At 40.5% G+C, this 12,603-nt stretch overlaps 1 protein-coding gene across 1 annotated transcript in view; it reads right to left on the reverse strand.

The window, feature by feature from the left end:
* Prim2 (DNA primase subunit 2) overlaps positions 1 to 12,603 on the reverse strand; it is a 224,475-nt gene that overhangs the window by 64,091 nt on the left and 147,781 nt on the right. The window contains exons 9-10 of the mRNA XM_036167828.1: positions 5,154 to 5,226; positions 177 to 362 (exon numbers count right to left, since the gene is read on the reverse strand). Coding sequence (XP_036023721.1) covers positions 177 to 362; positions 5,154 to 5,226 — 259 coding nt within the window. The remainder of the gene's footprint in view (positions 1 to 176; positions 363 to 5,153; positions 5,227 to 12,603) is intronic.

A 12,603-nucleotide genomic window follows, 5' to 3' on the forward strand; every position in this document is an offset into this window, starting at 1 on the left:
TTCTCAGCTTTTGCTTGGCACTTGCTAGATTAACATGTGAATTTCTATTTACATAAACTAAGACACATGTGTCTTTTATACTTTTCAGCTGTGTTTCAGTGCATGTTTTACAAACATATCTCCTAGTTTGAGGCTAACAAAATTTCACTCGCTATTGCTCCATCTTTCAAAGTTACCTTGTCTGGGTCCATCTTCCCTCTGATAAACTCTTGCTTCCAGAACTGCAATGCCTGTTCCAAAGTCAGGCCAATGCCCTTCAGGAACAGCCCATACTGCATCCGGCCTCCATGACGAAGATGGTGATTTTCCCTCAAAGCCTTGTGCAACTGACGCATGCAAGGTGGAAAAGATTTGGTAGAAAGCTACAAGAAAAAAAGCAAGTTTAGGTAACGGTGAAGATATACTAGGTCCTCTATTATAGCTGCTGCAATTGTAAATCTGATTTAATCAGAATAAACAACATAAGTCATAGAAAGCGTTGTTTTACACAGATTGTAAATGACTTGTCTTATTATTTTATAGCAATTAAAAATCAAACAGGTAACCCCTTTGAACATCCCAGATTATATAATAATAATGTCAATTTCCCTGTTTCTCTTTTACATTTTCCTTTAGATGGCTAGTATTATAGCTGTAATATTAGATGCACATATTAGCTACAAGAAATAGCACAAAGAGGTGGCATGTCCCCAGTTTCCCTCACATATAAAATCTTGCAAGACAGGCAAATACAACACAGATACATCGCACTGTGCTTCCTCAGATTCCCACAGTTGTACGTATACTTCTGTGTGCATGTTTCATCATGTGGAGGCTCATACGCCCACCACCTCAGGATGCAGAATGATCTCGTCACCACGAGCATCCCCATTTCCTGCTTGCATTTAGTTGGTGTCCTTTGTGTATGGCGGCCAGAGGACAACACTGGGTGTCTTCCTCTACTGTTCTCACTGAGCATGGAGTTCACTGTTTCAGCTAGATGGCTGTCCAGCACAAGCCTCCAGGTCTCCTGTCTGCCTCCCCAGTGCTGAGACTGCAGGCCCACACCACCACATGCAGCCTTTTCTGTGGATGCTGGGGATCCAAATGCAGGTCCTCACATATAGCAAGCACATTAGCCACTGGGCCATTTCACTGGCCCTTCTTCTTTCTACTTAATTTCTGCTTTTTGCACCCCGCTCCACCCCAGCCTCCTTCTTTCTTAACATTTGGAAACAGCTAATCTGTTCATTTCTGTAACTCTGTCATTACAAGAGAATCAACCAAACAAAAACACACAGTGTGCCATGTCTGAGGACTGGCTTCTTGCTAGTTCTCATGCTTGGTTCGAGGTTCTCCTGTGACAACTCAGGGAAAGTCAATGAGCAGGCACAGTCTATTGCTTGAATGTGCTGCAGTTTGTTCAACCTTTTTATTACAACCAAAATGGCTCTGAATATTCTTAGAGGGTTTATGTGAATGTAATACTCTTATTTTTCTAAGAAAAAGGTCTGAAAATATAATTGCAGAGTAGCAAATTGATTCATAACATAAATCAGACATAAAGTAGAACACAAAATTAAGAGAAAGGGTTTTAAAGAGAAAATTCAAACACACGTGTTTAACCAAGTTTAAAAATGCAGGTCTTTGTTTTAATGTCAAAAATGAAGTATCACTGATTATTTTTTTCACTTACAATCTCAACCTTGCTCCCTCTCACTTCCCCAAGTGCATCCTTCCTCCCAGGACGTGAGTTCTCAGCAGGGCAGACTTAAAAGTTCACCCTGTCAGGAGGGCCTGGCCTTGCTTTGTTTGACTTTGCTGCTCCCTCTAGTGACCATCTAATGTCTGTCTGTAAAGAACAACTGAATTCTATCCTCAAAACTAACCCACACAGACCTCTACCTTCCAGGGGAGTGACGAAAAGAAGGCCTTTCAGTTCATTTTCACATGACTACTTTGGTTCTTTCTTAAAAAAAACAAAACAAAACAAAAAAAAACAAAAAAAACCTTAGTGCATGTTCAACGTCCTTGGTGTAAACCCACGTCATTCCCTGAGGCCCGTCAGCTTTTCAATATATAACAGAACAGGTTTTATCCGGGATTGTAGAAAACAAGGAGACAGAAACACAGTCCACTCAGTCAATGGTGACTGTATGAAACTGTTACCCTGTTACACGCACCAGGTCTGTATAATGACTTAAACAATGACTGCAGCAGGGGCGCAAGTCAAATGCCACAGAAGCCCTGTAGGTACTGGAGCTGATTTGTCACTGTACCAACAACAAGTTCCTTCCCACCGGCTGAGTCCCGCTTACACATTCCCACTCGGCCAACACCATCTGGTGTACCCCCCCCCCACTCCCATGCGATCTAGTTATAGCAGGCAAAGCCCCTCAAGACAATTCAACCTCTGTTTCCTTTATTCTAATTCCCCAATTCCTCGATTCTCAACCATCAAGAATTTATTGAGCATTTATTATCTGTGCAGCCCTCACAACTACCAGTACAGGGAAAGGTCACAGATCCCCCCCCCATTCCCCCAGCAGGTGACACTCGGATGCAGAGACAATGGGTATGAGCATAAAGAGGGTAAAATGGTGTCCAAGCTGGTGAAAAAAGCTGTGATTGGGAGAGAATTTTGGAAACAGATGAGTCTCTAAGGAAATTACACTTCAACTAAGACATACACTTCAAGCTTGATTCTACTCAAGTGAGGACCCAAGAATATCATTCATGTTATGAAAATTAAAAACTCCAAGAAGGAATGAGTATGGTGTCCTAGGACATAAAGAGTGTACCATGATAAAGGAGAAGACAGGCCATAAACACCAGAGGGTTTGATGATCTGATAAGGGACTCAGGCTACTACACTCTAGAGAGACTATAAGCAGCAAGAATGTGTAGTGGATAGCCATCCCAGCATTGGCCTGGAAGTTCCAACCCCCCTTGAGGCTTTAGTAATGGTCACGCCCACAAGGCAGGGCGGAGGAGGAAGTGGAAGACCAAGGATTGGGAGGAGGTCTCTCTCTTAGTTCCGGGACCCTGGACGCTGGAGGGAGACCGAGCAGAGTTCTCCAGAGATCACCGCCGGACTGCGCTATACTTTTGCCAGACCCTGCAACCTACCCCTTCATTTGTAAGTTACCCCACAAAATAAACCTCCCTTTTAACTACGTGGAGTGGTCTAAATAATTTCACCAATAAGAATGGAAGGAGGAAGAATGTTTAAGGGAACCTAATGGCTGTCCATAGGGGAAAATGAAGACAGCAGAGCACAGGGCTGGCCACAGTAAGACGGAGAAATGGGAATGGAGCTGACAGAGAAATTGTAAGGGCGGGATATGGGTGCTGCAGAGGGCAGCAACAACAGATGCAGTGCTGTGCAAATAAAAACCATCAAAGGTAGGGGTGGGGACAGCATCTAGGGAGGTACCCACTCTAGGTCTTGATCCTTTAAAGAAGCTAGAGGCAGGAAGATTCAGAAGAGGTCATGTACACTAAGACAGACATTCACTCCATACCTACAGAGGGCCAAGGGAAGGCGCAGTCCCCATTTGAAGAGGGACACAGGGACAATTAGTGCCACTGACAGATACAGACTTCAGTTATAGAACAACCTGGAAGATGTAGTCCATGACCAGCAGATAGCAAGAGACACGCTGATGGCACCGTGTTAGAAGGATGAAGAGCTTCCAGATAAAGTTAAGTCTCAAGCAATTTTACAGGATGATTCGTATTTGCTATGTTGTCTGTCTCACCCAGGTAAGGTCCAAGAAGTGTAGATATTCTGGTATAGTCAGTTCTTGGTATTCCCACAGTCCACACTTGCTAGTGATGAGAAAACATTTGGCTAGAGGTAGGAATGGAATTAACTTCAACTATTCATAGAATATAAAGTGAACACATGGAGAAACAGATAGGCAAGAAAGGACTAGTAAGGTGAATTAACTCTTTAGAGGAGATTGAAAGATGAGACATTGGCCGGGCGTTGGTGGCGCATGCCTTTAATCCCAGCACTTGGGAGACAGAGGCAGGTGGATCTCTGTGAGTTCGAGGCCAGCCTGGGCTACCAAGTGAGTTCCGGGAAAGGCACAAAGCTACAAAGAGAAACCCTGTCTTGAAAAACAAACAAACAAACAAACAAAAAGATGAGACATCTTAAGAGCAAATTTGAAATCAACTACATAGTGCAGACAACCCTGTTATTTCCAGGGATATTAACTGCTAAGTACTACATTATGGTTTGCCATAAAATAATCTTACCTATTCATTTTGATCTGTTCCCAGTAACCTTATTATAATTCTTATATTCCAACATTAAAACCCTGTTATATTTTTAATTTTTTGCAAGTAAAGTGGTAGTTGTAAATAAAGATTATTTCTAGCAGGCTTATTTTTTCTTTGTGGGATAAAGAGTACATACTGCAGAGCATTAAAGAAAAATTCTGGAAACTGAAGTATAACAAAGAGCTTTTGCTGAGGAACTGCAAAGTCAAACAAGGCAGACGTGAACTGTGTGTTCAGGATGGAAGTGCAGGATGGAAGCCTTCCTTAGTGCTAGTGAATGCTCCTGGGGAACCGCACCCACACTCACATACTGAAGTTTTAACCCAGTACCCAGCCTGACGGTACTGGAAAGAGACCTTGAAAGCGGTGATTAAGTTGCATGGGGTCATTATACTGTTAAAGGTGACTAGTGTACATACAAGAAGAGAAAGAAACAACCAGGCTATAGACCAACAGTGGGAAACCATCTCATGAGACAGGAAAGCAGCGGTCTATAAAGCAAAGAGAAAGGCCCCAGAAAACAGAGCTTACATACACTTCAAGCCTCTGGCTATGAGGAACTATCTTCTGGTATTTAAGTCACCAATCTGATTTTGCTATAACAGTTCTAGATAATACATGGCATTTCTCCTTTTCTAAATGTGTGTAGTATTTAAATGTAAACACATACAGAATTTCATTTTCCAATAATCAAATTGTTTTTTAAAAATTGCAAACAATTTCCCCTTAAATTTGGTGTTCTTACAATTAAAAAAAAAATCGCATACATAAGAAATGAGACTTTCCTCTTAAAATGATCAGAAGCAATAAGTTTCTGCTCCCCCATCTTCCCACCAAGGGTCTCTAGTTGAATCACACCTGCTTTAACAGGGACTGGTGCTTACCAAATCAATCTGATCTAAGGAAATCTTCCCCGTGTTCTTCTGGGTGCTGTAATCTTGACCAGTGTAAGAATGACTGAAAAACAAAGCAGAACGAAAAAACTAAAATGGGATCTATAAAATGCTTTCATCTCTTCAAAGAGAATTTTTATTCTAAGATCAAAGTTACAACAAGAAAACATTTACACATGAACCTCAGCAGAAAGCCAAGTACTCTAAATGTATTTAATAAGATATATACAATGAATTACTTACAATTAACACACAACATAGTGCCAAGCTGGATTTCCCGATTCCTACCCCAGGGCACTGCTTTCACTTCTTACAAGCATAATCCATACAGTAAAAGTTTAAACCTCCTCTACTTAAGCCTATTAACAGCACGGCAACAGAGCAAGAACGGAAGGAGAGCTTCCACAGGAACCACCCTGGACCACAGATCCCTGGGCATGTCATTAGCCTATAGCATGCTGTGTTCCTTCTCCATCGAATGGAGAAGATGATATCGACCTTCAGTACTAACATAAGGACCCAAATCAAAATCAGTTTTGTTAAAGGCCTGATATATAGTAGCAGTTGTCATTCATTAAAATATTTAACAGTGCTTAGTGTGCAAGGAATCCCCATGTACATTCTCTAATTAAATCCTCACACCCATTCTGGGAGAACACTTAATTTACACTTAACAAATGAGGAAATTAGAAATGTGTTAGGATCAAAACACCAAGTCTGTCCTGTAGTCAAATGCAAACTTGTCTCTTCATTTCATTTGTTTAAGACGCTGACATCCTCCTCCTATAATAAATGTCTCTGTGGTGTTATTCACAAATCTGGAAACAAGTTGGTAGGCACTATCTAAAGTCATTCATCTTTACAATTTCTCATATCCTTGACAAAATCTACTTTCCATGTCCAACCCCATAAACAAAGATCCCATTGCATTCAGTTTGCTATATTACATAGAAAATGTATACAGTCAACCCATGGCTTATACAGATACAACTAAAGAAAATTCTGGAGAGAAGAGTCAAGTTAATCATAAAGAATTCCAGACTCTCTATTTCACATCTACTAGGAACAGACTTTTCCTGCAGAACCACACACATGCTTTTTAAGAAGCTATTGTTTCCACAGTCGATTAATTTCATTGATTAAACAACAGATACAAATTATGAAACAAGACTGTAGTAGTGCATTGGGATGCTGCAAGTACCCTATGAGACCGTCAAGCCTAAGTATCCCTCTTCTGTTAGGTAATGTGCCATTTGCTCTAACGTAGTCCATTAATGACATTAACTTGATGCATACATAGATCATGCTAAGTGAAACCCACAGCTATTATTTTAATGATTTACACTGTTTGGGCGGGTATGTATGTATGTAGGTATGTATGCAGAGTGTATATGCATGTAGGTTCACACATGTGAGGATCCTCCTGAGTATGTGTGTACATGTGTGAAGGCCAGAGTAATGTCAGCTGTCTATCTATCATATCTACCACTTTATTTACCGAGACAAGGTCTCTCACTGAACTTGGACTTCCCTGATTCAGCTAGCTAGCCAGCTTACTCTGAGGAGTGCTTGTCTCCACTTCCCCAGTGCTGGATTATAGGTGACCACCATGCCCGGCATGCCATGTTTTTTTTATGTGGATGCTTGGGATCTGAACTCCAGTCCTCATGCTTATACAGCAAGCATTTTATCCATGGAACCACCGGCTCCTGTTTTACACTGTTATACAGGCATGAAAGGCCATTATTTCTGTAAAATCACAAGAGTAAAAAACTACTTTACTTCCCCATCTAATAATGGAACAAAGAAGCAACATAGGGTAATAGAAATAGCGGAAGGTTGCAAGTCTGAAGACCTTTCTTGTTTTGGGTTTTAAGTCACCTCGCTAAACAACTGGAAAACTCAATTATCCTGTTTTACCATCATTCTCATTTGTAAAATGGAAGCATTGATGCCAGACTAGACGTGCTGGGGAAAACAAATAATATGGCTTATTCAAAAATGCTAATTAAAATCAGTGAATTATATTCTAGTACAAAGGAGCAATTACATACTTTAGCCAGTAAATAGAGGGAAAGCAGACAGTAAGGCAGTCATCAGTATAAGCCTAGAGGAGACATCCCCCGCTCTTTACTAGGCCACGCCTTTGACTCCTATAAACCTCAGTATACAAATGCATAAATGAAAATGGTGACCACAGCCATCTAAAAGAACTGTTCAAACCCACCATTTACAAATACACATGTAGTGGTAAAATGATGTACAGATGTAATTATAGATGGTTATTGATAAAACACAGTCAAATAATTACTTCTTCACCTCAGGAACCTGTCTTGGCCAGATTAATTGCAGCATAATGAGTTTAAAAGAATACATAAAGAAGAACCACAGGCCGAGCACAGCAGCATATACCCGCAGTCCAGTGGGCTGAGGGGATTTGGGATTTGAGGCAATTCTGAACTATGAAGCCAGTGGGGTTGGGGGGCACACAACACCATACACATTCGCCATTTCCTAGGCACTGACTCAAAGCTATCAAGGGAAACGTTATCTAGATCTCCATTCCTCCAAAGAACTCAGGATTCAGAGGCTGAGGCAGAATTCTGCTGCTCAGAGAGGCTGAATAGCAAGTAGCTAACCTTCTCCCTTTGCAGGTGTCTTCCAAAAAACCCAACCATCTTTCTGTTTAGTCCTCACTTAAGAACCCTAGCTACTGTGGTTCCTCCCTACCAATTCCTGTCAGAATGGATATAACTTAAAGGAGAAGACAGAAGAGTCACAAATCATGGGGAATTTATAGCTGAGTTACCTGAGTGCTTCCAAGATACAAATTTACCTTCAAAAGAGAAAACCTGTTTTAATGAAGGAAAAACACCTTCAAGTACAAACTTTAAAAGATTTGTTTTAAATGTAAGTTAAAAATCTTAAAATGCTCTGTTCTGGCTTGAATGTAAAATGTCACCCACAGCTCAGGCCAGGGAGGTGGCTCAGCCAGTAAGGGCAAATGGCTTCAGGCCTGAGACCCGAGTTCAACCTCTGGGGTCCCCAGGGTGAGATAAAGGACTAACTCCCAAAAGCTGTCCTCTGCCACACACACAGACACTAAACAAACAAATGGACAGCTCCTGAGGCCCAATCTCTGATTGTGGTGCTGTTTAGAAAGCTATGGAATCTTAAAGAAGTAGAGAGAGCCTGCCTGGAATCTGTACATCACAAAGGGTGGGCCTGGGAAAGGTTATACCCGATTCCCCACCTCCCCACTTCCCCGGGTCCCCACCTCCCCACCTCTGTGTCCTGCTCAGGGTCTCTGCATCCCAGTCCACCAGGATGTTAGGAAGCTCTCCCACATGTTCTTGCTCTCTGCCTTGCCTTCCTGACACACTGAAATCAAGGTTCCCTGTGAAGTTGTTTCTGTTGGGTATTTTTGGTCCCAAGAGAGAAAAGTCACTAACTCCATTGCTTAAGTCATTAGAGCATTTTCAGGACTGGCTTTCCTGTTTCCGTATTATAAAACACTGACAGCAACTCAAGGACCAGACAGAAACAAAAGTCCAGCAAGCAATGCTGCCACAAAGAATAAAAACACTTAACACTCCACACCAGCTCGTGAGATAGCAGCTTGGCTTTTACAAGGAGTGCCAAGGTGATGCTTCTGAAGGAGACTGTGGCAGGTAACCAAGAAATGTGGGGAGGCGCATCAATACGATATCCAGAGTGCTATCAACTTCATTATCATGACGCTTCTAAATGAAAGCAGACTCTACACTGGGTAACTCTGCGTATTCTTATTTTATGATGTTTAAAAATGTATCCATTTTATAAATATGTCATAGTGCTTATATTAGATAAGAAATAGTACCAGCAATTTTTTCCTTTTTTAGTATTTTTTAACTTTTGAGAGTATAACACACTTGTATCATTTCCCTCTTCGCTTGCCCCACTCCAAATCCTCTTATATCTACCCCCTAGCTTTCTTTCAAATTCATGTTTTTTCATTAATTGTTGAATAACAGCAAATTTGTTAGAAATAACTTTAATAGGAGGCACATATGAATACTTAACAGAAAATACATCTGAGGATGATTCATGGTCACCACTGCTCAGTTTTCAGTTTTCAACACGGTAGAATCAATGAGCATAAAAGCTATTTTATTCCTAACCTTTATATCATAATATGTCATTTCTTCCAAACACAGATTTTAAAAATCATTTTAATGGTTCACTAAATTCATATTGTATCTCTAATCATTATCTTGCCAACCATAAAGAGGAATGTTTGATTAACTAGTCAGAGAATCTTGAAAATGGATCTTTTTATTTCTTAGTTGAGTCACCAATTTGCCATAAATATAAAAGGGAAAAGACAAACTGTACACTAGTTGGTTCATTCATAAACACAAGTAGTAAAGGTTAGGAACTCCATCCATTTACGTATGCTTTCTACACACAAATTACCTTCCACTGGCAGGAGCAGCCTGTAAAAGGCACCAAGGGTGAACTGCAAGAGCTTCCTGGGGTTACAGAAAAGTAACAAAAACAGGAAGGATGTGACTCCATGATTATTCAGATGCATTAGAATATGTTCTGAAGATACTGGGTTGTAGAAGGACAGAGTGTCCTTCTGCTAAAATATGACAGTGCTGTGTGCCAGCAAAATGAACCTGGTCACTGTCTTAACAAAACTGACCAGTGCACAAAATGCAGGATGAACTCCTTTTTAAAAACGCTTTTAAGTCAGGCGGTGGTGCACACCTTTAACCCCAGAACTTGCAAAGCAGAGGCATGCAGATCTCCAAGTCTGAGTCCAGCATGGTCTACAATGTGAATTTCAGGATGACCAGGGCTCTATTACACAGACAAACCCTGTCTCAAAAGTTAATTAACTAATTAATTAAAATGCTATTAGACACTCAGACTCAAATAGGTTTCTCCCCACAGCTCAGTTGTTGTCCTTACAGAACAGATCCTAATCATTAAATTACAACAAAGAACAAGAACCACTGCTCAGGCCAAGGACTATTGCCACAGGCATTCATGCTGGCTCTTCCACCTCAGTTAACTTAACTAGATCATTCCCAACAGTTATTCCCAGGGGCTAAGCTAATCTAGACATTCCCTCCCAGGGAGGCCCAGAGACTTGTCTCCTATCATATTGACAATCAAGACTAACTATCACAATCCCAAATGTGTATTTCTATAAGCCAAGTTTACAGAGTACTACCTTCAACTCTGTTAAGTCAACGCAATGCTGAGGAATCTGGGTGTGACCGTGTAACTGTGACAAAAAGACAGATAATCCATTCACAATGAAGTACAGCTTTTCCAAACACTCATACAAATATCTAATTTACAGAAAATATGAAATCTAAGTAAATAAGCCATTGACTATCTAAAATGACAAATCTGGAAATCACATCTGTACACATCCCCCTGTGAATTCCAAGTGAGAGGCAGACCTTCTGGACTTTGCAGAAGCAACAGAAACGTTAGTCCTGTTAGTTGCACGTACATAGCAATTGTACACTTAGACCCTTGGTGGGACTTCTGTCACAACGTGGGAACTGAGAGCTGGAATAAAACCAACAGATAATATACAAAAGTGGATTTGTGGGTCTCGCAGAAAGGTCAGCTGGTTAAGATTAAGAGGAGGGGAAAAAATCTCCTTATGCTGTGGCACTGATGACAAGCACAAGATGAACATCACCCCTCATCACTACAGATATGAGGTGAAGGTCAGCTTTTCAAGGACAGTTATGCAGGGCAATCAGAATCTTGTAGTCACGGGTTTCATCTATCTCTGTGATGAACAGGGACTAAAAACAGAGTCCTGGTGATACCATCAAAGGCTGCCATGAAGATCAGGAGATTTCTAGCCTGCATCCCTGTACCTTTATCTAACTGTGATCATCATCTTCACCAAAGCCTAAATGTACTAGACCTAAACATGCTTTGGTTGTTTTCTTCTGTTTTTAAAAGCCCTGGCTGGCCCTAGATCTCACAACATAGACCATGCTGTCTTTGAACTCACAGAGACCCTATTTCTGCCTTCATAAAGGTGTAGCTCACCATCCCCTCTACTGTTTTGTTTTGTTTTTCTATTCTTAGCATTTCCTAATCTCTTCCAGTAAATACTTGAAGGAGATTTTTTTTTAATCTACTTTTTTTATACCTTTGTAAGAAATGTTTAACCTTGAGGTAGAAGCATTTAGATGTCCTTTGATGTCTGCTATCTGGAAGCCTTTTTTTGGAATCTATCATTATAAACAAGATTTACTCTTTGGGACATTTTCAAAGGCAAAATTTCAGCTTCCAATGCAGGAGATTTAAATGGAACAACTTCATGCAATCAGTTTTACTCACCTCAGACATTAAAAAAAAAAAAAAAGAACTTCTCTGTCCACATAAGCAGGACCCACCAGGCAAATGACTGTTGAGCTCTTAAATTTGCCTTAGTCTCAGTTAAGATGTTTAATAATAAGTGTAATGCGTTCATTGATTTCAAATACTTACAATGCTATAATGTAAAATATGTCATCAATACTTTGTCATGTCAATTACATGTTAAACTCATATTTGGGGTATGAAGGTGTCATTAAAATTATCTTCATGTGTGCGGTATAAAAGTATACACGTGATTTCCATGTGTTTTTTTTACTCATGGCACTGCTGTACGTGTGCACAATGACAAGGGACAGCCAAATGCTCCTCTGGAAGGCTAGGCAGGCCTACCTGCAGAACAGTCATTAGTCTGCCCTCACTTCTACTTGACAAACCAAAATTCCTGATAGCTATGGGCATACCATAAGCTACAGTGCAGCCAAGTAAAGGAAGTCTTCCAGCCTACTTCAAAGAAGCTTGTTTCTAAAGTATCTACTTGAGAACTAAGTACTAGACATAGTTCACCCTGAACCAATCTTGAATTGGGATTACTTTGGAGGTAAGCTAAACTAAGGTTCATTTTGGAGAAAAGTCAAGCTTCAACACATTGCTACTTGTGATCTGGGATAGCCTGACGTACCTCAACATGCAACTGTCATGATTCATCCTTCTTTCATTTATAAGAAACCATGGAGTGCAAATGTGATTCTAAACTACAGTAAAAGTCTTTCATCAACAGATAGATTCTGAAGTCCATAAAACAATAATATATAAAATGCACTGCCTGTCTCTGTCAAGCATTTCCCAGTACCATAGGACCTAGAAGGTACCACTATTTACCCCTCTCCATCTGGCAGGCTTGAGTTAATAGTATTTTTATGCCAGTATAAAAGATGGTAATGGCAGAGAAAGCACAAGTAATCAAAAGTGATTGGTGCATCAGGGAATCATATTTATTTGGGCCATTAAAAAGTAAGTCAAAACACCTTTCAAAATAAACTACAATCTCTTGGATCATTATATGAAAGTATCCCAAGATCCAGTCTGACCTTTTCAGATAAAA

Source organism: Onychomys torridus, chromosome 18, assembly GCF_903995425.1.
Source record: "Onychomys torridus chromosome 18, mOncTor1.1, whole genome shotgun sequence".
Lineage (NCBI taxonomy): Eukaryota > Metazoa > Chordata > Mammalia > Rodentia > Cricetidae > Onychomys > Onychomys torridus.